Source organism: Lynx canadensis, chromosome C1 (assembly GCF_007474595.2).
Source record: "Lynx canadensis isolate LIC74 chromosome C1, mLynCan4.pri.v2, whole genome shotgun sequence".
NCBI classification, from domain to species: Eukaryota; Metazoa; Chordata; class Mammalia; order Carnivora; family Felidae; genus Lynx; species Lynx canadensis.
Window position 1 is genome coordinate 159671449 of NC_044310.1, and position 27356 is coordinate 159698804.

The 27356-nt window shown below is 37.9% G+C and overlaps 2 protein-coding genes across 4 annotated transcripts in view; one reads left to right on the top strand and one right to left on the bottom strand.

Moving 5' to 3' along the window:
* METTL8 (methyltransferase like 8) overlaps positions 1–14131 on the bottom strand; it is an 87441-nt gene extending 73310 nt beyond the window's left edge. Inside the window, exon 1 of the mRNA XM_030326228.1 lies at positions 13942–14131. The gene's annotated coding sequence lies outside the window, so the exon portion shown is untranslated. The remainder of the gene's footprint in view (positions 1–13941) is intronic.
* Positions 14132–14337: 206 nt separating this feature from the next.
* The window catches only part of DCAF17 (DDB1 and CUL4 associated factor 17), a 32500-nt gene continuing 19481 nt past the window's right edge, over positions 14338–27356 (top strand). Inside the window, exons 1-7 of one of the 3 annotated variants that reach the window (XM_030325824.1) lie at positions 14338–14772; positions 15177–15280; positions 17718–17808; positions 21897–22033; positions 23662–23740; positions 24560–24649; positions 27052–27156. In XM_030325824.1, coding sequence (XP_030181684.1) covers positions 14647–14772; positions 15177–15280; positions 17718–17808; positions 21897–22033; positions 23662–23740; positions 24560–24649; positions 27052–27156 — 732 coding nt within the window. In that variant the 5' untranslated portion in view covers positions 14338–14646. Of the gene's footprint in view, positions 14773–15176; positions 15281–17717; positions 17809–21896; positions 22034–23661; positions 23741–24559; positions 24650–27028; positions 27157–27356 lie in introns of all 3 variants that reach the window. The other 2 variants (XM_030325825.1, XM_030325826.1) reach the window with 2 other exon arrangements.

Below are 27356 nucleotides of genomic sequence, written 5' to 3' on the forward strand. Positions count from 1 at the left end.
TATTCACATTCATCCTAAGAGACTATTAAAGTACTCCTCCTCTTTCTAACTACTCACATTTCTCTGTGAGATCAGCTTTTCTTCACATATCTAAAAGAGAACGACAAATCACCACAGACTCAATACAGAAGCAAACATAAGAATCCAGTGTAACAGGTGAGAGGATTAAGAGGTACAAACTTCCAGTCTTAAAATAAGTTGCAGAGACAAAAAGTACAGTGTAAGAAATATAGCCAATAATATCATCATAACATCACATGGTGACAGACAGTGACTTATCACAGTGAGCACTGAGTAATGTACATATTGTAAATCAATATGTTGTACATCTGAAACTAATATAACACTATGTGTTAAGTATACTTAAAAAAAAAAAAGAATCTGGTCATCTTCTCTTAGAGGCCAGATATTAAGGAGATTTGCAAAAATGTAAAGCTATGCCATTCTTCTCATTAACTTGTTTCCTTTGGAAAATATTTTTAATAAAAATGGTATTCATGCTAATATGTAGTGGGTTTATTACTGTTATTTTAAATGACTTAATAAATATTTACATTTTTCTTCGGTTTAATTTCTAATATAGTAAACATTGACAACTATGATCCATATAAATAAAAGCTCTTGGGGGTATAATTTTTCAGTGTCAAGGAGTCCTGAGACCAAACAGTTGGAGAACTGCTGCCTTTTGGCTTAATTTTCTGGGAGATTTTCTGGGAGAATGGCAGGACCACTAATTTTTTTAAAAAAGAACATGATGGGGGCGCCTGGGTGGCTCAGTCAGTTAAGCGTCTGACTTCGGCTCAGGTCATGATCTCACAGTTCATGAGTTCAAGCCCCGCATTGGGCTCTGTGCTGACCGCTTAGAGCCTGGATGGAGCCTGCTTCTGATTCTGTGTCTCCCTCTGTCTCTGCTCCTCCCCTGCTCATGCTCTGTCTCTCTCTCTCCTTCAAAAATAAATAAAAACATTTAAAAAAATTTAAAAAGAGCATGATGGCTTAATTAAGTATTTGACTTATCATTTTGGCAAAGTGAAATGTTGTGATCAGTGGTATAGAAAAACAAGCATACTCACACACTCTCAGGGGAGACTGCATTGAGAAACCTTTTCTGAGGAAACTCTGTCAATACAAATGAAAATTCTTTTTTTTCTAAATTTTTAAATGTTTATTTATTTTTGAGAGAGGAAGAGAGAAAGAGGGAAAGAAGAAGCAAGCACAAGCGGGGAAGGGCATAAAGAAAGGGAGACACAGACCCTGAAGCAGACTCTGCACTGTCAGCATAGAGCCCGATGTGGGGCTTGAACCCACGAATCACAAGATCATGACCTGAGCCGAAGTCAAACATTTAACCGACTGAGCCACCCAGGCGCCCCCATATGAAAATTCTTGAAGAATAAATTTGATGGAAAATTCAATTTCTAGAATTATATCCTAAGACTGTAACCAGAAGAATATATTAAGCATTCGTCACGGCACTGTTGTACATTATCCTGAAAAACTGTACACCATCTAAATAGTCATCCTCAGAAAACTGACTGAATTACTGTATATCCATGTAAGGGAAAATCATGTAGCTACTTAAAAATGTTACTTAGGGACTCCTGGGTGGCTCAGTGGGTTGAGCATCTGGCTCTTGATTTCAGCTCAGGTCAAGATCTCATGGTTTATGAGATAGAGCCCTGCATCGGGCTCTGTGATGACTGTGTGGAGCCTGCAAAAATATTGCTTATAAACCTAAATTTACTGATATGGAAAGAAGTCCATGATTTTTTTAGGTGGGGGAAAAATAGGGTACAAAATCATACCTTTAGTAAGATCTCATTTTTAAAAATTAATACATGTAATAACAAATATACATATGTATAGGAAAAGTCTGGAAGAATTTACAGTTTTCTCTGATTGAAACGCTCAAAGAGTTCCTTCTATTTTCTTCTTCACACATCTCAAATGTTCTTTTTCTTTTTAAGTAAACTCAAATAACCTTTATATTCAGGAAACTTATAAAAATATTTTTACAATCGCTATGTATATAAACTCTACACAATATCCACAGGTAGAGGATCTGTGCTTGGGAAGGAAGGAAAAAAAGATGGTATGGGCAGTAGTAATAGTAACACTTGAAAAGTCTCGAAGTCTTTTTTCTAACGGTCACCCATTTACATGGAGGAAAAGATGCCATGGAACCTGTGAGAGCCTTGGTAAGGGGACCCAGACAGGGTGCTGTAGACAGTTGGATCCGGGACCCATTTACCCTAGGGCCATAGAAGTTCAGAGAAAGGTCAGTTTTAAAAGACTCCAATTTGTTAGACCACATAAGGCCAACAACTGCAGATGCTCAGACGGTAAGGGCAAAGAATCCAGAAAGAGAAAGAAATTATTGGAAAAGGCAAAGAGTAGCAGGAGGAGGTGGAAAACAAATAACCCATGCTAGAAGACCAAACTCCAATTATCTAGAAACTTCCTACTCACCAACTACGGCAGGTACTTGCCACATTGCTAAGTGACATTAAGACTGCTCTCTCTTTCCATTTGGTAACTGTGTTTTTGGTGTGCCAGAACCTTTTCATTTATAGTACTTCTTAATCATCAAACAGCAAACACAGATGGCACCAGTCAGGTCTGCCCAGCCTAGCCTTTGAAGCCAGCTCCTGGGAAAGCTCGTGCACCCTCTGCTGGTCAGCTCCACTCCAGGACAAGAGGGTCTGTGTCCTACAGAGACAATTTCACAAATCACAGGGATACACTTTTGTGTTCTCTATATAGCTAATTTCAGCGAAGAGCTTGGAAACCATTTCCTCAAACTGCCACCTGAAGGAAACAATTACAGATAAAAACAATGCCTTCCTTTGTTACACCAAAGAAAAACATCATAAAAACTAAAGTACTGTGAGAAAATATTCCATAAAAGGCATGTTAAATTCAAATGATTTCATCTTATTATATAATTAAATAAGTAAAGGCATGCAACACCTAATCTGACTATAAGGCTTCATTAGAATTTTACTCTGGTCGAAAACCTGAGAATTACTATAACAATAATATCTGCATAGGTTTTATAATTTACAAAAAGCTCTCACATTCACTTTTACAACTCATCCTTACAATAATACAATAAGTAAGGGAAGGAGGCAGGACAAGCATCTTTATCACCATTTTACAGATGTGGGAGATGAGGCTCAAAGAGGTTACATGTGTTGCCTCATTCACACAGCTATCAGACTCCATACCCCAAACAGTCTTCCTGACTCCAAATGCTATGGTCTACTCAGTACACTATTACACCTAAACTGCTGATCTATAAGGAGTTTTCGATAGAGCTGGTATGTATTTCAGGCAAAGGAGTAAAAAGCCTAAAACCTATGTTTTTATAATACATTCCATTTTGTTTCAAAAGTCACCAAAACTTCAGATGCTGAACTCTAAATCTGGGGATTTGTACTGTAGGCAGTGCTTTGTCCTAAAATGACATGAGTGTTTGTTTTTTTGGTTTTTTTTTTTTGAGAGAGAGAAAGAAAGAGAGAGAAAGAACGAGTGGAGGAGGGGCAGAAAGAGAGGAAGAGAGAGAATCCCAAGCAGGCTCCTTGGTATCAGCAGAGCCTGATGTGGGGCTTGATCTCACGAATCACGAGATCATGACCTGAGCTGAAATCAAAAGCCATATGCTAAACCAACTGAGCCACCCAGGTATAACCAAATACCAGTTTAACAAGGGGAGTGGACATTTTAATAAGAAATCTACTGAAAACCAAATAACATTAACTTCAGAATTTCGATATGTGGCATGTCTATGCCCATAAAGGGTAGATCCTACCAGGCTTTGTACCTTCTGCATTCACTTGGTCAATTCTATTTATTTGGTTTGAAACGGGGTGGGAATCCTCACGTTCTGGTCCTTTCTCTTGAATCTTTACAATCTTAATAATTTCTCTCTTATGAAAAAAGCATTATGGATACTGTTTTGTTGGACACTTCAGCATGCTGAAGAAGATTCAGTGTAATTCAGCTATAAACACATAGATCCCCAAAACGAAAGATCAAAACAAAGTAGTAATGATAAACAGAATCAAACATTATATAGCACTTGCTATGTTCCAGGCATTACTTTAAATGCTTTACTATGTTACTCATTTAGTCCTCCCAAACAGATAAATAAGTGAGGCATAGACAAGTTAAAGTAATTCTAGTTAAGTGGGATACCCTGGTTGGTATAGCTAGTACGTTTTGAGGCTGAGATCTACACGCAGGCAGGCTGATAACTGAGTTCATCTTAAGTTTACTTAAAAAAATATTTTTTTTTCAACGTTTATTTATTTTTGGGACAGAGAGAGACAGAGCATGAACGGGGGAGGGGCAGAGAGAGAGGGAGACACAGAATCGGAAACAGGCTCCAGGCTCCGAGCCATCAGCCCAGAGCCTGACGCGGGGCTCGAACTCACGGACCGCGAGATCGTGACCTGGCTGAAGTCAGACGCTTAACCGACTGCGCCACCCAGGCGCCCCTTAAGTTTACTTTTAAAATGCAATAGGGGTACCTAGGTGGCTCAGTTGGTTAAGCATCCAACTCTTAATTTTGGCTCAGGCCATGCTCTCATGGTCTGTGAGATTGAGCTCCGTGTCATGCACTGTGCTGGCAGTGAGGAGCCTGTTTGGGATTCTCTGCCTCTCTCTCTCTCTCTCTCTCTCTCTCTCTCTGCCCTTCCCCCACTTGTGCACACACGCCTATTGCATTTCAAAAGTAAACTTTTAATTTTAGAATAGTCTAAGATTTACAGAAAAGTTGCAGATAGTACAGAAAGCTCCCATATTCTAACCTAGTTTCCTATATTACTAAAATCTTACACTAGCATGGTAATTTGTTACAATTAATAAGCCAATACTAATACATTACTATAAACCTAAGCCCATACTTTATTCAAATTCCCTTTATCTTCATTCGATGTATTTTTCTCTCATAGAATTCCATCTAGGGCATCATGTTATATTTCGTGATCAGGTCTCCTTAGGCTCCACTTTGGCTCTAATAGTTTCTCAGACTTTCTTTGTTTTTGAAGACCTTGACAATTTTGAGGAATACTGATCAGGTATCTTGTAGAATGTCCCTCAATATTTATGAGATGTTTTCCTCATGATTAGACTGGGGGTTTGGGTTTTAGGGAAAAAAACTACTGAAGTAAAGTGCCATTCTTATCACATCATATCAAGGGTATTCATGATATGAATATGACTTATCAGGGTTAATGTTAACCTTGATCACCTGGCTGAGGCAGTGATTGACAAGTTTCTCCACTGTAAACTTATTCCCTTCCTCCTTTCCATACTGCATTCTTTAACTTTTTTTTTCAGTATTTATTTTTGAGAGGAAGAGACAGAGCGTAAGCGGGAAAGGGGCAGACAGAGGGAGACACAGAATCCAAAGCAGGCTCCAGGCTCTAAGCTGTCAGCACAGAGCCTGAAGCGGGGCTCGAACTCAAGAGCTGTGAGATCATGACCTGAGCTGAAGTCGGTCGCTTAACCTACGAGCCACCCAGTGGTCCCTCCATACTGTATTCTTTAGAAGGAAGTCACTATGTGCAGTCCACACTTAGGGAGGAGCGAGTTATGCTCCACTTCTTTAAGGGCAGAATAACTACATAAATTATCTGGAATTCTTTTACATGGGAGATTTGTCTCTTCTCCTCCATTTATTTACTCAATCACTTGTTTCTATCAGTATGGATTCAAAGACATTTCTTTTACACTGTGGGTTATAACCCGATACTATTTTATTTATTGCTCAAACTGTTCCTGTTTTGGCTATTAAGAGTTCTTTCTTCTATAGTTTCTTTCTATAGTTGGCTCCTATGTTCTTTTGACATACTCTCATCATTGTGTTTTTGTTTTGGAGCACTTGCCTTATTTTCTGGCACTACAAGATACTGCAGGCTCATGTTGTATATTCGTTAACCCAATCCTAGAATCAGCTACTTCTCTGAAGAGTGTCTGTTTCTTTTATTGGGGAATGGACCAGGTACTGGGTGTGCTCCTTGCTACAAGATTGCTTCTAGGCCCTCTCAATTGACAAAACAAGGAAATATATGTGGGAATACTAAACCTTGTATAAACACGTTTTTATAAATGCTTCTACATGTACCTACCATTATCTATAGCAAGCTAGAGTTCATACTTTATCAACTAGAGTACAGTGCTTATGAACAGTTCCTACTGCCTTTAGTTTTAGTATCATTTTCAAGTTACTTGGCTCCTTTCAGTGAGGTTATTAAATACATTTATAATACAATTAGATTCTTTTATCAGTCTGCCCTCCATCCTGAATCCCATTTCCCCTTATTTATTTTTAAAATTTGCATGTGTCAAGGTTTACTCTTTGTGCTATAGAGCACTGTGGGTTTAAATTTGCATGTGTCAAGGTTTACTCTTTGTGCTATAGAGCACTGTGGGTTTTAACAAATGCACAGTGTCATGTATCCACCATTTCAAAACCATGAAATAGTTTCACCACACAAAAAAGATCCTCTGTGCTACCAAATCAACCCTCTTCTCTCCTTAAACTACCTGTTTTGGTTACATTTCCCTAACAGAGAATGTACTAGACATCATTGGTTCTCATCCTTTCCCCTTACAACAACGAGTTGACATTTATAAACTCATGTAATTCTCACTTCAATCCTGAGTATTTCCTCTTAGCAGGTGATTGAATGAAACTCAGAGAGAATAAGTGGCTTGGTTAAGATCCCACTAACTGGTGGTGCTGGAGCTACAACTTGTGCCTCTTGACTCCTGGTATGATGCTCTTTCTACTACATAACACGGCTTCCTTGTTTCCAGCTGGAAGAGAGATGGTTATGCATAGAGACAAGAAGATAGAAGTGATGGTAAGTGATCATATCTTACATTAACAGAAGTCTTTACACTAAAAATACTGAAGTGGAATTGTAGGGGTGCCTGGGTGGTTCAGTTGGTTAAGTGACTGACTTTGGCTCAAGGATCATGAGGTCAAGCCCCACGTCAGGCTCTCTGCTGTCAGTGCAGAGCCCGCTTCAGTTCCTCTATTTCCCTCTCTGTTCCTGCTCCACTCTCATGGTGTGTGCACTGTCTCTCTCAAAAAGAAATACATAAACGTTAAAAAAAATAAAGTGGAATTGTAGTTCTGGTAATTTGGTGAACTGACACCCCAAAAACCTTTCTGTTATAAAATACTCCCAAAGGCTGAATAAAAACATTAAAAAAGGGGCGCCTGGGTGGCTCAGTCGGTTGAGCATCTGACATTATCAGATTAAAGGGAAAAAATTATGTGATTATGTCAGCAGATATAGAGAAAGTAGTTGATTAAATTCAACACCCATTCATGATTAAAAATCAAATAAACAAAGAGTGACTGAGTGGCTCATTAGATTAAGTGTCAGACTCTTGATATCAGTTCAAGTCTTGATCTCATAGTTGTAGGATCAAGCCCTGAGTAGGGCTCTGAGCTGAGTGTGGAGCCTGCTTAAGATACTCTCCCTCTTTCTCTCTCTCTCCCTGACTCCCCTTCTGCCCCTTCACCCAACTCATGCATGCTGTCTATCTCTCAAAATAAATAAATATTCTTAAAAAAAATCAAATAAGACTTTTAGCAAATATGGAATGGAAGAGAATTTCATTAATCTGATTAAGAGTAGCTATCAAAAACTTACAATGTTATCCTAATGGTGAACTATTAGAAATATTCTGTTTATAAACATGAATAAAACAAGAATGGCCACCTTCACCAGTTTTATTCATTGTATTAGAAGTCCTGGCCAGCACAGTAAGAAAAGAAAGAGTAATAAATGGTAAGAGTTGAGAAGGAAGTAATAAAGCTGTCACAGTTTCCTGAGGACATGATTATCTACATAGAAAAATCCCCCAAATCTTACAAATGACTTTTTTTGGGTTTTTTTGTTTGTTTGTTTGTTTGTTTGTTTTACAAATGACAATTATTATTGCTAAAGATAAAGTTTGTCAAGGTTGCTAAATAAAAGACCAATATACAAAAAGAAAATTTGCATTTTTATATGCTAGCAAAAATATAGTTAGAAAATCTAATTTAAAAATTTACCATTTATAACACTGACCAAAAATATAATGTACTTAGGAAGTTTAAAATATGCAAATCCCTTATGAAAAAAATTATAAAACTTCATTGAAAGACACTACAGATCTAAATAAATGGAGAGACATATGGTCTTCATAAGTAGGATAATTTGATATGGTAAAGATGTTAGTTCTCTTCAAGTTGATACACAGATTTAATGCTATTCCAATCAAAATTCCAATAAGGTTTTTTTGTGGAACTGAAGCAGATTTAAAAAGGTATTTGAAAATGCAAAAGGCAAAAAAGAAATAAGATACTCCTGAGAAATGGAATAAGGTAGAGGATTTGTCCTACCAGCTCTCAAACCTTACTATAAAAGTGGTCAGGTATTAGCCCAGTAATAGAAATACAACAATGGAACAGAAAACACAGACTAGAAACAGACCTAATTATAAATGTAAACTTGATATACAATGAAGTTAGCACTGCAGATCTGTGAAGAAATGAGGGAACCTTCAAAAAAATAGTTCTGGGACAACTGATTTTTCATGTAGGAACAAAAATTAGGAATAATAAATGGGTGTTCATTTAAGCTGCCAAGTTTGTGGTACTTTGTTACACAGCAAGAGAAAAGAAATACATTCTTTAACATGTATACCAGGAGACAGGTTAAAGGATGTCTGTAACAGTACTTTTCTAGGAATAAAAAACTTGAAAGAAACAAAAGCCCAGTCAGTAGAAGATGGATAAATTGTAGTAAATTCATACAATTAAATACTATATAGCAGTAAAAATAAATGAAATGAACTATAGGTACTTTGTCAAGTATAATGTTGAAGAAAAAATAGGTGGGGCTCCTGGTTGGCTCAGTTGGTAGGGCACGTACGGCTCTTGATCTTGGGATTGTGAGTTCGAACCTCAGATTGGGTGTAGAGATTACTTGGAAATAAAAAAAATTTTTAAAGGGAACTTTTTTTTTTGACAGAATGCAGGTGCAGGGGGTGGGGAGTGGCAGAGGGAGGGAGGGAGGGAAAGAGTGAGAGTGAGAGAGAGAGAGAGAGAGAGAGAGAAGGAATCTTAAGCAGGTTCCATACCCAGTGTGGAGCCTGATGTGGGCTCGATCTCACAACCATAAGACCATGACCTGAGCGGACGCTTAACAGACTGAGCAACCCAGGCATTTGAGAAGTAAAATCTTTAAAAAAAAAAAAGAAAAGAAAAGAAAAAATAGACAAATTGTAGAAGAGTACATATATATTGTATGATTCAATTTATATATGTTCAAAAACACTTACAAGTTAACAATATTTTATTTATATAAAGAGGAAAGAGGGATCTGGGAATCAGGAGAGGCACCTAGGAGGTGTCAAAGTTGCAGGTAATGCTCTAAAGTTTTGTTTTGTTTTTTAAGTAGGCTCCACGTCAGGGTATAAATCATGACCGTGAGATGGAGATCTGAGCTGAGGTCAAGAGTCAGACGCTTTACTGACGGAGCCACCCAGGCACCCCTCTTCTGGGTTTGTTTTTTTTAAGTTGATGATAAATACATGTGCATTCATTTTATATTTTTTATACATTATGTTATGTATACATGTTCCTTAAAATAAAATAATTTTAAAATAAGAATAGCTTATAATCATTACTATCAATCTTTAAACCTAATCTTTCTGGATTTTGTATATGCATGAATGTACTTCATGTTTAAACAAAATGTGAAAATATACAGTGAAAAGGAAACATGAGAACATGACATGGTCAAAAGCCTCAGTAACTTCAAAATAAATTTCCAAAAGAGATTCTCACCTAAAGTACACCAGCTACCTGCTAACTGGCCTATTTCACTCTTGTTGTTAAAGGGAATGTTAGCCTATCACTAGTGATTTTTCCATCACACTATCGTGGTCCCACATGCTCTGACCCCTGCCCCTTCTGGGACCTGATTTTACTTCCTTCTTCCCACATTCCTAACCACAGAACAGAACCTAACATTCTTTAGCATCAGTGTGTAAAAAGCTGATATGTACATTTAATAAAATCTAGGTATTGTTTCATAGACACCACATGATAAGTAGTTCCCTGTTTTCCATTTGTTCTGGGCAGTTTGGAGAGGGTTATTGTGGTTCTGCTTTATTATGATTTCACTTGAATCTTTTATTTTCTTCATTGTTAATATCCACTACATTAGGAGTCTTATCAACTCTACTTCCAAGATATATCCTGAATCTGTTCACTTTTTTCCATCTCTCCTGCTACCACTCCAGTCCAAACACTATCATCGCTTACCTGGACCAAGTGAACAGCCTGTTCACTTGCATTCTTATCTCCTCACAGTACATTTTCCACACTATAGCCATAAAGATCTTATTATATCACAAATTAGATCATGTCACTCTCCTTCAAAGCCTCCTTTGGCTTTGAATAAAATCCAAAATTCCTTATGCCTGATATAACTTGGTTCTGGCTTACCTCTCCAAGTTCATCTCCCTCACATGCACTATAGAGTCACACTGGCCTGACAGTTTTAGAATAAGCCAAGGTTGTTATTGCTTTGGGAACCTTGCATTCAAGCGTTTTCTGCCTGGACTACTCTAACCTCAATTCTTTGCAGACTCACTCATCCTCATCATTCAGGTCTCAGCTCAGAAGTCCAATCTGCAAGAGGCCTTCCCTGACCACTCTAGCTAAAATAAAGCCGGGCTTCCAACCATACTCTACCAAGCACATTACCCTGTTTTGTCTTCTTCATGGCCCTTATCACTACCTGAAATTTTATTTTTGTAATCTATGTATTTATCGTCTAACTCCCTCCACACGTAGAGGCTTTGTCTATCCCATTCACTGCTATACCCTATGCCAAAATAGTTCCCAGCACAAAGTACATGAAAATAATTACATGCTGAATGAATGACCTCTTGTGGTTTTGTCTCTGAACAATTTATCTCTGAACAAATGTTCAAGTTTAATAACCTGAGTGCTTTACCATGCTTCTTTAAACAAAGAACATGAACAAAAAGCATTTTATTAACTTCTGAATTCATATCTCTTTGTCTTTAAATATCATGATAGGGGTGCCTGGCTGGCTCAGTTGGTAGAGTATGTGACTTTTGATCTTAGGATCATGAGTTTGACCCCACATTGGGTGTAGAGATTACTAACAAAATAAATTTAACAAAATATATATTAAAAAACATCGTGGTAAAGATAGCTAAGTATTCTGTTAAAACACATGACACAGATTGAAAAAGAAAAACAAGAAACAAAAAAACAATGTTTGTTCTAGGTCTTAAATTGAGAAGTCATTTTCAAATCCTAAACTAGGGATATCTGTGCATGCCATTTTACCCTCAACAAATGGAAAAAATATCTACTTATAGGTAGAACTGTTGGGGATTCAAGTTTTTAAAAACTTATTTCTTCTTATGAACACTGTGGTTTCCTACTGATTTAAAGAAAAAAGGGAGACTAAATCTGCATGTATGTTGAAAGTACTTAGTTGCCAATAATAGATTCTATACAATGTCCTTAGAACAGTCAATTTATTCAACATACATATGCATCCTTTGTATACTGCCTAAAATGTGGTTAATGCATATGTATGTCGAATGAACGAATGGACTACTCTAAAAACAGTATGTTGGGGGGCACTCAGTACAGCATGCAACTCTTGATCTTGGGGTCCTGAGTTCAAGCCCACATTGGGTGTAGAGCCTATTTAAAAAAAAGCATAAAAACAATGTGTTGGGAAGACCAACAAACAATAATTCTAATACAGTGCTACAACCAATGTATGCAGAGAAACATGTTAGAAGAAGTAAGTCTATACCTGAAGTGAAGGGGTCAGGAAAAGTGTGAGTGGAGGTGTGATACCTGGGATGAGTTACAAGATAAAACAGACAAGAGAAGGAAAGGGAGGGAGTTCCAAAGAAAAGCTGAAAGGCCCATTGGCTTGAGTAAGTGAGCAACATGTCAGAGCCACAAGAGCAAATGTTAAGTAACGATGGACAAGGAAATAAGGCTGAAAGTGTGGGCAAGATGCAGATAGAAGTGCCCTGTACACCACATTAAGGGATTCAGATTTTGTCCTGTACGGCACCTATTCAGACCCCTAGGGATTTGTACAACTTGATAAAAATCAACAAAAACATTTTTTTAAAAAGGATACTTTGGGTTATCTGAATGACCCCCTTATAATTGAATACTGTCATAAGATTTCAGTTTACATGTTTTTGTTTAGCATTGCACTGGCAAACAAGTGGTACCATTTGTCACTGGCATAGGTTAATGAGAAAGAAATGGGGACTACTTTGTGTAAATCATGTTGTTTGACAAGTGAAGATCAAATGAAATCATGACACATTGAACAAAGGCAGGCTTTGCCGTGGTTTAAAAAAAGAAAAGAGGTGAAGGCACTGAGTAATCTCAACACGAGTACAATATGGACAGGGCTTTTGTAAAGAAGTTATGCTATGGAGGACAGTGAATATTTGCTTTTGGAGCATATCAGGTCCAACAAAAACTGTCTCATTGGTAACAATGAATAAGTATTCATTTGAATTTATTTGTTTCATAATTGTGCTTCACTTAACTTATAACTGGGAGTTATAGTTGTATAAGATATACAACATAAGGAGTGTATATATAGTTTTATATTTGCATATATTTAACATACTAAAAATATTTTAAGTTAACAATGGAGAATCCTGGGTATCCACTCAGGCTTGAGAAATTCTGCTCTGGATGATTGGGAGCCACTGAAAGATTTTAATAAGGAAATGACAAATTTGTGCTTTAGAAAAATCACTCTGGCAGCAGGATGGAGAATTCGAATTGAAAGTACTTAAGTAAGGCAGAAAGGAGGGTACTTAATATAATAATGTGATGAAGTGGTGGGGCCCTAAATTACGCAGGGGATATAAAAAGGAGATGGAAAAGAGACTCAAAAGGACTTGGTTGTGGGTGAGAAAGGGAGGGTATCCAGGATGACTGCCCTCTGGGTGACTTGGTGGTGAGATAAAGACAACAGGAAGACAAACAAGTGAGGGTGAAGGGGGATGAGAAAAGAGAGAGATGATGAATTTAAGTCAGCAATGATTTGAATTTCATTTCATCCAAAGAAAATCCAGTTCTCCTTTCTGGGTCCCAGTTTTCTCAGTGACAGCTGCATTCATGAATTACCAAATTAACTATTATAGTGCGCTCTAAAAATATACAAAGCGCTCCACAGTATGCTGTAAATAAGTCATGAAAAATCAGCAAAAGCTCAAGCCCTGAAGGAAATATTTTAAGTTAACAATAGAGAACCCTGGGTATCCGGGACACAATTTTTACCAAACACTTAAATTGTGACCCAATGCACTCACCCAGTACTGCACTCTTTGCTGTCAGTCAAATGCAATCACTCCCTTGCCCACGTATGAAAGAGAGGTGGCATGTCAAGCCCACGTGGGAGACGCAAAGACACGACCCTTAACGGACTTGCAAAGCAATCCCCGGGGGCACATGTAGTGCATGATTACGGAAAATGTAGTGTAGCGGGAACTTTGACCCTATAGGCAGGGGTAGGCGACCAAGTTACCTTTTACTTAGAGGAATCAACGTGGAGTATCTTACAGTCCATTAAGAATGTAAACATTTCATATTTTATTAGCAAAACAAGAGAAAAAAGAGGCGAGAGGAAGGAAAATGCAGCAATTATCGCAAAACCAGCCTTGTGTCCCCGCAGGCCACAAAAGGAGAGAGAAAGTCAATCCTAGTTTGGTGGGAATGCCAGCTTCTTCCACCACTAACTCCTACTACAACAGCATTGTGCTTCTAGACCCGAAATGTTTAACCGTCAACCTCATCCACAACGTCCAACGTGCTACTGAAGGGAAAGCCGCGGGCCGTACCTTTAGCACAGGACACTGCTTTGGAAAGAGGGTGGGTGGCTTTCAACACAGCGCCCCTCCCGGCGCTCGGCCAAGGCCTCCTAGAGCGAAAGTCGGGAGCTGAGAGACTCGAGGGTAACCGGGCGGCAAGGTTTACACAGCTAAGCGAGACCAGGAGGCGGCAACACAGCGCCCCTAGGGTTCTGCCCCGCTCGGTACGCAGACCCGGAAAAGGGGGGCGAGCCCCACGGCGCAGCCTCGGCGCCGCCAGAGGAGGAGGGGCTGGGCGGGGTCTCGGCTGGTTGGGGCGGGGCCCGCACCAGAGCTCTCTTCCCGCCGCCTGATGGGAATTGTAGTTCTGGGAACGAGCCAGGTTCCCTCAAAGGGCTCTGGGAACTACATCTCCGGGTGAGGAGGGTACGGCTCCGGCAGGCCGCGCGTTGCGGGGGCGTCGCACTGTCCGCAGCCCGGTGCAGACTTGCAGAGTGTTTGAGTGGCAGGCCGGGAGGGGTATCTTTTCCTTTACTCTGCGCTCAGGCAGCGCCAACCCCTCCTCCCCTCCCCCCACTGCCGTGCGCTCCCTGCCCGGCTCCCCGCGTCAGCTTTTCCTGGGCCCCTGGATGAGCTGGGGCCTGGAGGTTCGAAGGTAACGGCCGCTGCCTGGCGCGGAAGCGAGGGGCGCGCGCCTCTTCAGCCCAGCAAACCCCGCCCCCGGCCCTTGCCTCCATGGGCCCAACTCAGAAACCCAACGTGTGCCGCCAGCTGAGCCGCCGGGCGCTGGGCTTCTTCTCGCGGGACGCGGGCGTGGTGCAGAGGACGAACCTGGGCATCCTGCGGGTGCTGGTGTGCCAGGTGACCGCCGGCTGCTGGGAATGGGGCCAAGGGCAGAGGGGCGACTGGCGGCTAAGCCTCCTGCTGGGGTGCAGTTTTTACTCGTTAGCGCTTCCTTTTAAGAAGATCACAGGTGATGGACAGGGGTATCCAGGCCCTGAACCTGGGGAATTAGTAAATAGCTATTAATAGAACCACCGTATGCTTTTAGTTTTAAGCTTCTTATGTCTTCCTGCAAACAGTCTTCCTAAAATTTGGTCACACCGCGTAAAACGTGAGGACAGAGTGAGGGATAAATGAACATGTTTTAAATAACGTACGTGGAATTACTTTGAAAACTGTAGATTTAATTTTCCCACTTAATATTGCTGAAGGGTAGAGACTTATGAGTTATTTCCTAAACCAAAATTCCTTGTGTCTTTCAGGAAAGTACTAAATTTAAGAATGTTTGGACAACTCATTCCAAGTCACCAATAGCCTATGAGAGAGGAAGAATATATTTTGACAATTATCGGTGCTGTGTCAGCAGGTATCTTGGTGAACGTTTTTCCTGTAATTCACCTCACTGTTGATCTTGACTCATTTTTATAGAACCACATGCTTTATCAATGTTTAATGAAATAGAATGGAAAAATGAGCCCAAAAGAAGAGTAGGTGGTAAATGGGTATAATTTTAAAATCTTCTTAAACCCAAAGTTAGAGGTTTCATCTTTGCAAGTACCAATTTAAAATGAATTTACTTTATGGTGCAGGCAAAATGATAGGTTGCTCAGAGTATGGTGTAGTGTTTTATTCTGCTTAGAAGACAGCAGAGTCAAGGAAGTCAGGTATCTAATATATGCTGCTTTAGAGAAAATTTTCTTTAAATTAAAAAAAAAATTTTAATGTTTATATTTGAGAGAGATAGAAGGACGGTATGCTAGTGGGGAGGGGCAGAGAGAGAGAGACTGAGACTGAATCTGAAGCAGGCTCCAGGCTCTGAGCTGGCGCAACAGAGCCCCAAGCAGGGCTCGAACTCTCAACCCTTGAGATCATAACCTGAGCTGAAGCTGGACGCTTAACTGACTGAGCCACCTACGTGCCCTGAAGAAGTTCTATGTTTTGTTTTGGAAGTACTTGCCTTTCTTTGTTTTAAGAGAAAATTTTCAAACATGCTTCAGAGAAAATAGTGTAGTGAACGCCCATGTACTAATTACCTAAATTCAAAGATGATCCAGATTTTACTGCATTTGCTTATCTATGCCATTGCTCACTTTTCCTTTATCTTTTTACGAAGTATTTTAAAGCATATTCTAAACACCATGCTTTGCTTCTACAAAAAATATTAGACATTTTCTTTCTCTTAACAGCTTGATTAAGATATAATTCACACACTGGTGCCTAGGTGACTCAGTTGGTGAAGCACCTGACTCTTGATTTTGGCTCAGGTCAGATCTCTCAGTTCCTAGATTCGAGGCCCATGTCAGGCTCTGCACTGACAGTGTGGAGACTGCTTGTGATTCTGTCTCCCTCTCTCTTTGCCTCTCTCTCTCAAAAATAAATAAATAAACATTTTTTAAAAGATATAATTCACATAGTATACAATTTGCCAATTTAAAGTATACAATTTGATGATATTTAGTTCATTGAATGTTCATTCAATGATAGGAATTTTGGTGAACCCTTGTGGTTCATATAGGCAGCCAACACTACAGTTGACTTTAAAACATTTTCATCACCTCAAAAAGAAAGTTTATTGCCTTTAGCTATTGCCCCAATACCCACATCATCCTCAGCCCTAAGCAAGTGCTAGTCTCTTTTCTGTCTCTGTAGATTCATCTGTTCTGGACATTGCATATAAATTGAATCACATAGTATGTGTCTTTTGTGATTGGTTTCTTAGTAGATTACCAGTTGATAATAAAAGATATAATTCAAGAACAGCCAGATGGAAGAGTTGCATAGGCAAGTTACATGCGAAAGGGCCATGGAATATCCATGCTCTTTGAGCACACTACTCTCCCTGAATGTCCATGTGTTCACCAACCTAGAAGCTTCTCCCTTTGTTAATATATATATTTCAGGGTGCCTGGTGGCTCAGTTGGCTGAGCATCAGACTCCAGCTCAGGTCATGATCTCGCATTCCTGGGTTCAAGCCCCGTATCAGGCTCTGTGCTGACAGCTCAGAGCTTGAAGCCTGCTTCAGATTCTGTGTCTCCCCCTCTCTCTGCCCCTCCCCTGCTCGCACTCTCTCTCTCTCTCAAATACAAGCAGTAAAAATATTTTTTTTTAAATAGTAGCTTAATTTTAAAGTACATCAGTTAAAAAAAAGGAAAATATCTATGATCATATCTCAGTAATAATCAGAGAAGTATAAATTAAAAATAAGGGACTATTTTTCACCTAAAAATTGTAGTTTCAATACTGGCAGAGGTAAAAACTTGTTCAATTTTTCTGAAAGGCAGTTTGGGAATTAAAAAAAACAACAACAACTTAAAGGTATTTCCTTTTTTAACCTATTAATTTTCATTCTAAAATAAAAGGACTCTTTTTATCTAATTTTCATTTTACAATATTGGAATAACAGTTTATGAATGCCATGGAATTCAGCAGAGATATTCACCGTAATCATTCAGGGTTAAAGAAAGAAATCAATATGATCCAACTTTGGAAAATAATCTGCAGGTAAGTATATGTATATAAAGAAAAACCAGAAGAAAATGAACCAAAATGTTAATAATGGCTATTTTTATAATTTTATAGTATTCTAATCTATGTTACTGTATTTTTCAGTTTTTTTCCAGTGAATTTCCTTTTGAATTATGTGATCAGGAAAAAAATGTTAACATTTAGTTAAGAAAAGGAAGACAAAGTAGCAAGTTGTATCTTGGTATTCCAAATCTCTAAATAGAATAAATCACTCAAAGCTGAGCAAACACTGTCTCAATGAATAAGAAGAATAATCATTCATTTTTCTTTTTTCCCAGTGTTGCATCAGAGCCAAGAAAACTTTATGAAATGCCAAAATGTTCCAAATCAGAAAAAATAGAGGATGCTTTATTATGGGAATGCCCAGTGGTAAGATTTATTTTTAGAGTATTTGTTTCTAATGCATTTTTTGCTTAAAAGAACTGATCATTGTTGATATGTAGTATAAAGGAATAAAGCTTTAATATCATAGTGATTCCTGAACCTTGAAAGGAGTCAAGAAGAGAGAGTGTATCCTTTGCTTGTTTTCCCTCAGGAAATAACTTATGTCTTAAAAAATTATATATTAATATTATGAATGTATTTTAAAATTTTGATGTATTTGTAAATCTTAAAAACTAGAAAAAAGTTATGAACTGATTAAAAGTTTTGCAAGCAATATAAGCTAGTTTAGAGTTATCCTCAGTGTTTAAGAGATCATTCTACTGATTTAAGAGATCATTCTATCAAAATAAGATATTTATTTAGGACAGCAGTTATGTCACTTGGCTCTGTGAAAGTAGACTTATGAGTTTCCTCCATGAATCTTGTTAGGAAAATACTAAGTCAAAAATAAAAAATAAAATAATAAAAGTAATACAAAATAAAATAAAATAATAAGATAAGCTCACTCCATCAGACAGACTAACATTGCCCTGATGTGTATTTTTCAGAACCGTGTTTTCATAAATAGCATCTTCTACTTGCTAGAGGAGTTGAGAGAATTGACTTGTACACAAAATAAGTTTGGAATATTCTGAGTTTAAAAGGCTAAACAAGTTTATTTATAGAATTACTTCTCAGAGCCTTTAATAATACTTACGATAATACTAATGTTCACAGTGATTATCAAACCATTTTCTGAAACTCTTGATTATAGGACTTCCTTTTTTGAGGTATATTTCTACATATTAGTTTTTCATGGGATCAGTGTTTTAAGAACTGTACTTATGACATACTGTAGCAAATTAATCAGGTTTTTGAATCTGGCTGGTTGTTTTTTAGGAAAAATAGAACTTAAAATATGTGACCAAAAATAATGTTTAAAAGAAAAGAAGCTATCCTTTGAATTTACTATTAAAATTCTCTCTTTTGTCAAAGACTACTGTTTTTACATAAAATTGTAGTTTTCCAGAGCTGCTGCTTTCTTTTCCCTTAGACACTGTTTTTAATTTTTTTTTAACGCTTATTTATTTTTGAGACAGAGAGAGACAGAGCATGAATGGAGGAGGGTCAGAAAGAGAGGGAGACACAGAATCTGAAACAGGCTCCAGGCTCTGGACTGTCAGCACAGAGCCTGATGCGGGGCTCAAACTCACGGACCGTGAGATCATGACCTGAGCTGAAGTCGGACGCTTACCCGACTGAGCCACCCAGGTGCCCCTACACTTATTCTTTTTAAAAAGAGACATGTTTTTAAAAATCAGAAAGTTTTAAATCTGTTTTCTTCCCCAGTTTCTTACTGAAAGCTGAAAATAACAGTTGTGCCCCCAATATCTAAAGCCGTTTAATCTGTTTTCATTGGTTGGGGGAGGAAGGTGACAGATTTTTTTTTTTATGTTTATTGATTTATTTTTTAGAGACAGCAGGGAAGGGGGCAGGGAGACAGGGAGAGAGAAATTCCCCAGCAGGCTCCTCACTGTCAGCGCAGAGCCCCACATGAGGCTCAATCTCACTTAACCCTTGAGAGCATGACCTGAGCTGAAATCAAGAGTGGGTCGCTCAAACAACTGAGCCACCCACGCACCCCAAGGGTGACAGATTTCTTAATTGAGAAAAGTTTTGAAGACACAGTATAAACACACAAAAAATTTAGAGCAATCCTTGAAAAAATAGAGTTTCTAGTAATCTAATTCCTATTCTCACTTCTCTTTAAACATTTTCTTCTCATTTGAAGTTAAGCAAGATTTTCCATTAAGAAAAACTAAGAAGGTTATCATTTATTGTTGTTAACATATTGATGTGAAACTACATTTAAATTAGCACCCTTTTAGGGGCACCTGGGTGGCTCAGTCAGTTAAGCATCTGACTTGGGCTCAGGTCATGATCTCCCCATTGGTGGATTCGAGCCTCGCATTGGGCTCTGTGCTGACAGCTCAGAGCCTAGAGCCTGCTTCGGATTCTATGTCTCCCTCTTTCTATGCTCCTACCCTGCTTGCATTCTCTCTCTCTCTCAAAAATAATATAAAAAAAAAATTTTTTTTTAATTAAAAAATAATAAATTAGCACCTTTTCTGAGACAGTGTGTGAAATGCAACTTTTGGTTTAGGAAAATACCTCAAACCTATTATATATGCTACTTCCAATTCTTTTTTTTTTAAATCTCCAGGAGGTGAGTGGTGCCTGGGTAGCTCAGTCAGTTGAGCATCCAACTCTTGATTTTAGCTCAGGTCATGACACAGTTTGTGAGATCAAGCCCTGCACTGTTAGTGCAGAGCCCGCTTGGAATTCTCTCTGCCTCTCCTGCATACACACACACACACACACACACGCACACTCTTCTCTCTCTCTCTCTCTCTCTCTCTCTCTCTCTCAAAATAAATAAACATTAAAAAAAATCTCCAGGAGGTGATACTTATGTAAGACACCACAGACTAAAAATGTTTACATCATTATATGTGATTTTAGTGTAAGACTTCCAGTAGTTAAACTTAAACACACATACACACACAACCAAGAAACAAACACAAAAACTGAAAGGAAAGACAAATCTTTAAAACCATATATAAAATACCTATGCTTTTATTCTTTTCTATTCACTTTTTAGCCAACGCAAATAGTAGATTAATTTTAACTTCCCTATTCTTAACTTTTGTCGTAGAATTTCCTTTTTCTTTTTAATGTTTATTCATTTTTGAGAGCGGGAGAGAGAGAGTGCAAGCCGGAAAGGGGCAAAGAGAGAGGGATTCAGGGGATCTGAAGTGGGCTCTGTGCTAACAGCAGAGAGCCTGACGTGGGGCTCAAACCCACAAACCCTGAGATCATGACCTGAGCTGAAGTGGGAAGCTTAGGAAGCCTAACTGACTGAGCCACCCAGGCACCCCCCAAGAACTTCCTTTTTATTTTACAAATTAAAGTAGAACTCTTTGCTTCTCTTTCTTTTCCTGCCTTAGACTTCCACCTTGTGGCAGCTGATCAGTGGCAGGTATGCCCAAATAGCCATTACCTCCCTTTTTGGGGGGTAATGCACTAACAACAGAGGGCATCTTTTTTTAAAAAGTTTACTTTATTTATTTTAGAGAGAGAGAGAGCACAGAAGGGGCAGAGAGAGAGGGAGAGAGAGAATCTCAAACAGGCTCCACGCTGTCAGTGCAGAGCCTGACATGGGGTTCAGTCTCATGAACCATGAGATGACCTGAGCCAAAATCAAGAGTCAGACACTTAACCAACCGAGCCACCAACAGAGGATATCTTTAAAACCAGGTCCATCTTCTGTTTTTCTTTGGCTGCCTTGATTCTGCATTCTAGCTTTTCATTCGGGTTAAGAGTAGAGCTGCAGTGAATCGTGGAACAATTTGTCCTCTTGCCATTTTGACTTCTGTCAAAAAGACGAGTCTTAGAACAAAGAAACATCTATTCTAGCAGATGACTCTTTTTATTGTTTTTAAAATTTTTTTAAATGTTTATTTTTGAGAGAGACAGAGCACAAGCAGGGAAAGGGCAGAGAGATGGAGACACAGCATCTGAAGCAGGCTACAGGCTCTAAGCTGTCAGCAGGGCTCGAACTCATGAGCCAGGAGGTCATGACCTGAGCCTAAGTCAGATGCTTAACTGACTGAGCCACCCCGCTGCCCCTTTAGCAGATGACTATTAATTCTTATGGTTTTAAGAACCGTTATTGTTGTTATCATTGTTATCACAACAGCATTGTTAGTAATACTCCTATTGTTATGGTGATGATTGGCTTACACTTGTTGAATTACTTAATGATAAATAACAATAAATAATAAATTATTTCAAGTATTGTCTAAGCACTTTATGTGAATAAACTCAATAAGTTAATGATGAAAATAATAACCTACAGTCTTTTCTTTCCTTGTCTTAATTCTCTATTTGTACATTTAATATTTCCTCTTTGGTTTTACACAGCTATTTCTTTAAGGTTTTAGCTAGTTTCTTTGGACATAGATTACTGCAGATTGTTCATGACCAGCCAGTTTCATTTTTACACCTTGATTTTTATTTATTTATTTTTTTAGGGGGAAATACTTCCCAATCCATCAGATTATAAATCCTCACTCATAGCACTAACTGCACATAATTGGCTATTTCGCATATCAGCAACTACTGGAAAAGTCCTTGAGAAAATATATCTTGCTTCATATTGCAAATTCAGGTATTAAATGTGGCTTTATTACTCAAGATCTTATTTATATATATATACATATGTAAATATAAACCTATGAAATAAATTTGAGACTTGTGGCCCAGGAAATTTCAAGCTTTTTTTTTTAGTTTGCCATTGTATACCTGGATCTCAATTTATAAACCTATTCTATTTTTCTTTCCTCATGAGTACCTTTGAAGGTCTGAGGATAACAGACCTTTTATCATTTATTGTTGTATCACTCTTAAGTAACTAACCTGTAATAGTTGGCAGATATCACCCCCACCCTTTTTTTTAAGTAGGCTCCATGCCCAACGTGGGGCTTGAACTCACAACCCTGAGATCAAGAGTCACATGCTCTACCAATTGAACCAGCCAGGTACCACCCCTCTCCTGTTTTCATTTCCCATCTTTTTTAAACTTTAAGTGTTTGTTTTTGAGACAGAGACAGAGACAGAGACAGAGCGCAACCAGGGGAGGGGCAGAAAGAGAGGGAGACATAGAATCCCAATGAAGCAGGCTCCAGGCTCTGAACTGTCAGCCCAGCGCCTGATGCAGGACTCAAACTCATGAACTGTGAGATCATGACCTGAGCAGACACTTAACCCACTGAGTCAGCCAGGTGTTCCTAATTTCCCTTCTGCAAATAGTATTTTATATGTAGGTTGTACTTCATGGTTGATTTTCCTGAAGGTTAGTCTGTTTCAGTTAAATATCTGCCTAGTACAATCTAAGAAGTATTTTTGTTGTTGTTTGTTTTTAAGCAATCTCTACATCCAATGTGGGGCTTAAGCTCACAACCCTGAGATCAAATCACATGCTCTTCTGACTGAGCCAGCCAGATGTCCCTAAAATTGTTATTTTAACTAGTAGTTTTTAAATTTCATATACATATATATATATATATATATATATATACATACACACACACACACACACACATACACACACACACACACCTATATAGGTGTGTATATATAGGTGTGTGTGTGTGTGTGTGTATGTGTGTGTATATATATATATATATATATATTTGGAGTGAATAATGCATGCAGAATGTGAAAGTAACATTTTTAATGCTTTTTGTAACTTCCATTTTTTTTTTTTTTATTTTAATGTTTATTTATTTTTGAGGCAGAGAGAGACAGAGCATGAACGGGGGAGGGTCAGAGAGAGAGGGAGACACAGAATCTGAAACAGGCTCCAGGCTCTGAGCGGTCAGCACAGAACCCGACACGGGCCCGACGCGGGGCTCGAACTCACAGACCGCGAGATCATGACCTGAGCCGAAGTCGGCCACTTAACCAACTGAGCCACCCAGGTGCCCCTGTAACTTCCATTTTAAAGCAGGAATAGTTTTTTGTTTTGTAAGTTTTGAATACTGTTTGATCAAACACAGAGTTTATTCACTGACACTCTAGAAGGATTAAAGTTAAATATATATATGTATATATTTTTTTTTTAATAGGAGTTATTGCGTAAGGATCTAGAGGGAAATTTTAAGTTGTTTTTGTTTTAAAATAAATTACTTTGTTTTATAATTTAAATAACTAAAGAACTATTTAGAAAATACTATTATATTTTGATTATAAGGAAACTGACCCCAATGAATAACCTTCTCCTCATTCTTTTATAAGATATTTGAGCTGGGACACTCCTCAAGAAGTTATTGCAGTCAAGTCAGCTCAAAACAAATGTTCAGCATTGGCCCGGCAGGTAGACATCTTTAAGTATCAATAAATAAATCTTAAGCATTAATGAAATGAAGAAATTGTCTGCAGATTTGTTGTGAAAGAACTAATGATCTTTGATTTCTGAAAAATGGTATAAAAGTTGTTTACCACGAGCTTAAGAAATACCCTTTAAGCCACTCTGGAGAAGTACGACAGATTATTTTACATTCCATAGTGGAAAGAAATTGAACCTTGTTCTTCAAAGTAAGGGAGCTATCTTTTCCAAACAGACAAATCATTGAAGCTTTAACTGTTGATAATTTCTTCTCATCTCACGTAGACATGTCAGTGTAATGCTACTTTCGGGTGATATGACCATAACTATGTGTCTTTTAATTAAGGTCTTTATTATTAGAACTCCAACTTACAATATAACTTATATTAATATACCATAATATATGTATAATAATAACAATTTAATTATATGGTATATGGTAGATATTATAAATATATATTTATGCTATAATTGTAATATGGAAAGTGTATTTTGTTATGCAGTAGATAAAATGTTTTTGTACAGTATGTAAAATATGTTTCATTGTTAAGAAATGTTTACTGTTAGGTTTACTTTTATAGATTTTTGTGTGTATGTGCATGTGTGTTGAAGGGCTGAAGGTTTGATGGACTTATTTTGAACACATATGCCATCCTGTTTAAGTAACTTTGCAATGTAGACGGAGGTTTTCATGAATTGAAAACACCACATAACTGTATGCTAGGATAGATGGATGTTTTCAACTCATGAAAACAGTGTTTCTGAAATTCTTTTGAGAGCTGCCTATAATTTAATCTTTCCTTGTAGGCAGGCATTCAACAGCCTATTTTGCTGTACCTTGCAGTGTTCCATGTTTTACCTTTTTCACTCATAGGGATTCTGGAGATCAGCAAGAAGGTAAGAACTTACTTCTGATTTAATTGCAATATTAACTTTTTTATAAAAGATCGGATGCCATTGGTTAATTATTTGTTTTATTAAGTCATTTGATTGCAAGTGTTCCCCTAATTGTAAAAAGCTTTCTGATCTAGCTTGTTTCATATCAAAACACATGAGAATGTTTCATTTAGGAAGAAAGTCTAATCATTCCTTCCTCTTTCTACATGTTTTTATGCCATTCAAGTGCATAGTGTTGAATTACCTTTGGTGTCGTTAACAAACCACTACTTTACAAAATTATGAAATGAGGAAGGTGGTTTTTTGCAGAGGGATATTCCAAAGCTCATTTAAAATGACCATTAGGAAGGTGAAAAGCTAAACAAAAAGCCTCATTTTAATTGCAAGGTATAGATCTAAAACTTGTTTTATGATACAGAAACAGCCTTATAATTAAATATGTGAGTTTTCCAACTCATTCAGTTTTAGGTTTTATTCTTGTCATTGTTCTTGATTTATAGGCCATGATATGGGAGGAAAGAAAGGACATACTTCCTTTGAGTAAAAGAATCAATAGCCTTCTACTTTCCATTTAAAAATTGTTACTTAGTCTGGGGGGATAGTTATTTATTGGTCTATTCTGCTAGTCTTTAATTAAGTATTACTGAAGCAGATATTCAGAGTCCGCTAATAGTCATTAGCAAATAAGATGAACATGTTAAAAAATTTTTGTAAAAGCATAGTATACTAAACTACATAAAGGCAAATGAATAGTATCAATTACTTGTTCATTCTTGGCTTTGTGCCAGGCACTTTGAGTAGTTTACAACTTTGTAATGTATGATGTATTCCACTAGGAAATTAACCAAATCCTAAGTGAATGCAGAAACTGGAATTAGAAACTAGAGTTGACTCCAAAGTATGAACCAAATTTTAAAATAGAGTGGCTACTTTATTATAGCACTCATTATTTGAAAATATGTTTGAATTACACAAGTCTTCTTTTTCAAAGTGGGAAACCAGGATCCGCCAATAAAAAATTATGAGCTAGTCAAGATCAAAGCAAAGAAAGCATAATTATCCTTCTAAGAGATGACAAAAAACATAACTTACGAATTTAATTGTTTTCTTTGTGCTCGTGGATTAAGTAATTGTGTATGCTTATTACAGTCCAAAACAGGAATGAACACTTAGCTAAGTCATAAATTGTTTCTATCTATTTTTACATGCCTACCATAATCATTGGAGGGATTTGGTTTTGATTAGGGTTAGTTGGAATTGAAGCGTATCTTTCACTTACCATGTATAAAAGACTACCCATGGGCTGGCTTAGAATGTACTTTAAGCTATTTATTGGGGTAGTAAATTTTCACTAAGTAATTAGAAACAGAAACAGATTTTCACTTAATTTCTACTTGTTTTTTCATTGCTATGAAAATTTGTCTGTGTTGGCTTTTGTAAATATTAAAATAGGCACAGAATCAAGTTATTTGTCAGAGCTCTGTGGAGGATTATGACAGGATCCGTTGCATAGAACAAAAACAAAGGGAACAAAGAACCAAAGCTTTACTCAAAGTTAGCCGGTCTAAATGTCTCTATAGGTGTTGGCTTGGTCTTTAACATGTTTGGGTTTTATATGACTAAAACACCTAGCTGTGTTAGATATTTAAAGAACAAAGTAATAATAAAATTCTGGAATTGGCTGTTTCTCATTAGAAGTACTTTCTCAGAGCCAATCTTTTCCCTTCTAGCTAAAAACTGTCTCTTTATAAGTAGCATTTTAGCATGAAGAATAGGTCTCTATATTTACTATGCATATCCTGTATGGTAGAATTAGATGGTCTCAGTGTATGCCTACGTCCATGAAGAATAGGATTTGTTGGGTTTTTAAAAAATTTTTTTTTTAATGTTTATTTATTTTTGACAGAGAGAGACACAGAGCATGAGCGGGGGGTGGGGGGGGGGGCAGAGAGAGAGGGAGACACAGAATCCAAAGCAGGCTCCAGGCTCCGAGCTGTCAGCACAGAGCCTGATGCGGGGCTCGAACCCACGGACTGTGAGATCATGACCTGAGCTGAAGTCGGTCGCTCAACCAACTGAGCCACCCAGGCGCCCCAGAATAGGATTTGCTATTAAAAGATATTGGCAAAACTGTAAAGCAAATGGATGAGGCAAATTAATGCTGCTGAATCATTTTGAAGGTTATATGCTACACTGCCATTAGTGTTCCAGTTTGAGACTCCAGTGGCCTACCACCCTAATGACACCTTAACTTCAGGTCTCTAAATTATAATTAAGTTATAATACTAGGCGGCAGTGATGTCGTGGTGACCTGAATATTAAGCAAAGCACAAACCACTGTGAACACTCAAGAGGATTGGCCTTCTGGTCTTTTCTCAGGTGATATCTACCTTTCCCCTCAGATTTTCGGGAACGTTACAGATGCTACCTTGTCTCATGGGATACTGATTGTGATGTACAGCTCAGGACTGGTCAGACTCTATAGCTTCCAAGCCATCATTGAACAGGTACAGAAGCCTGAAATTTGCCATATTATAATAACTTGAATTTTGGACTGAGGAATGATTTTTTTTTTTAATGAGATGCTTTAGAGTAAGGCACTTGTGTAGATTTCAACTCTACAAAACTGTGCAAATGCAGAAAGACAAAGTAACCTTTAAAAGAGGGTGGGAGGATAAATAGAAAGGCCCTTTAAATAAAGACATTT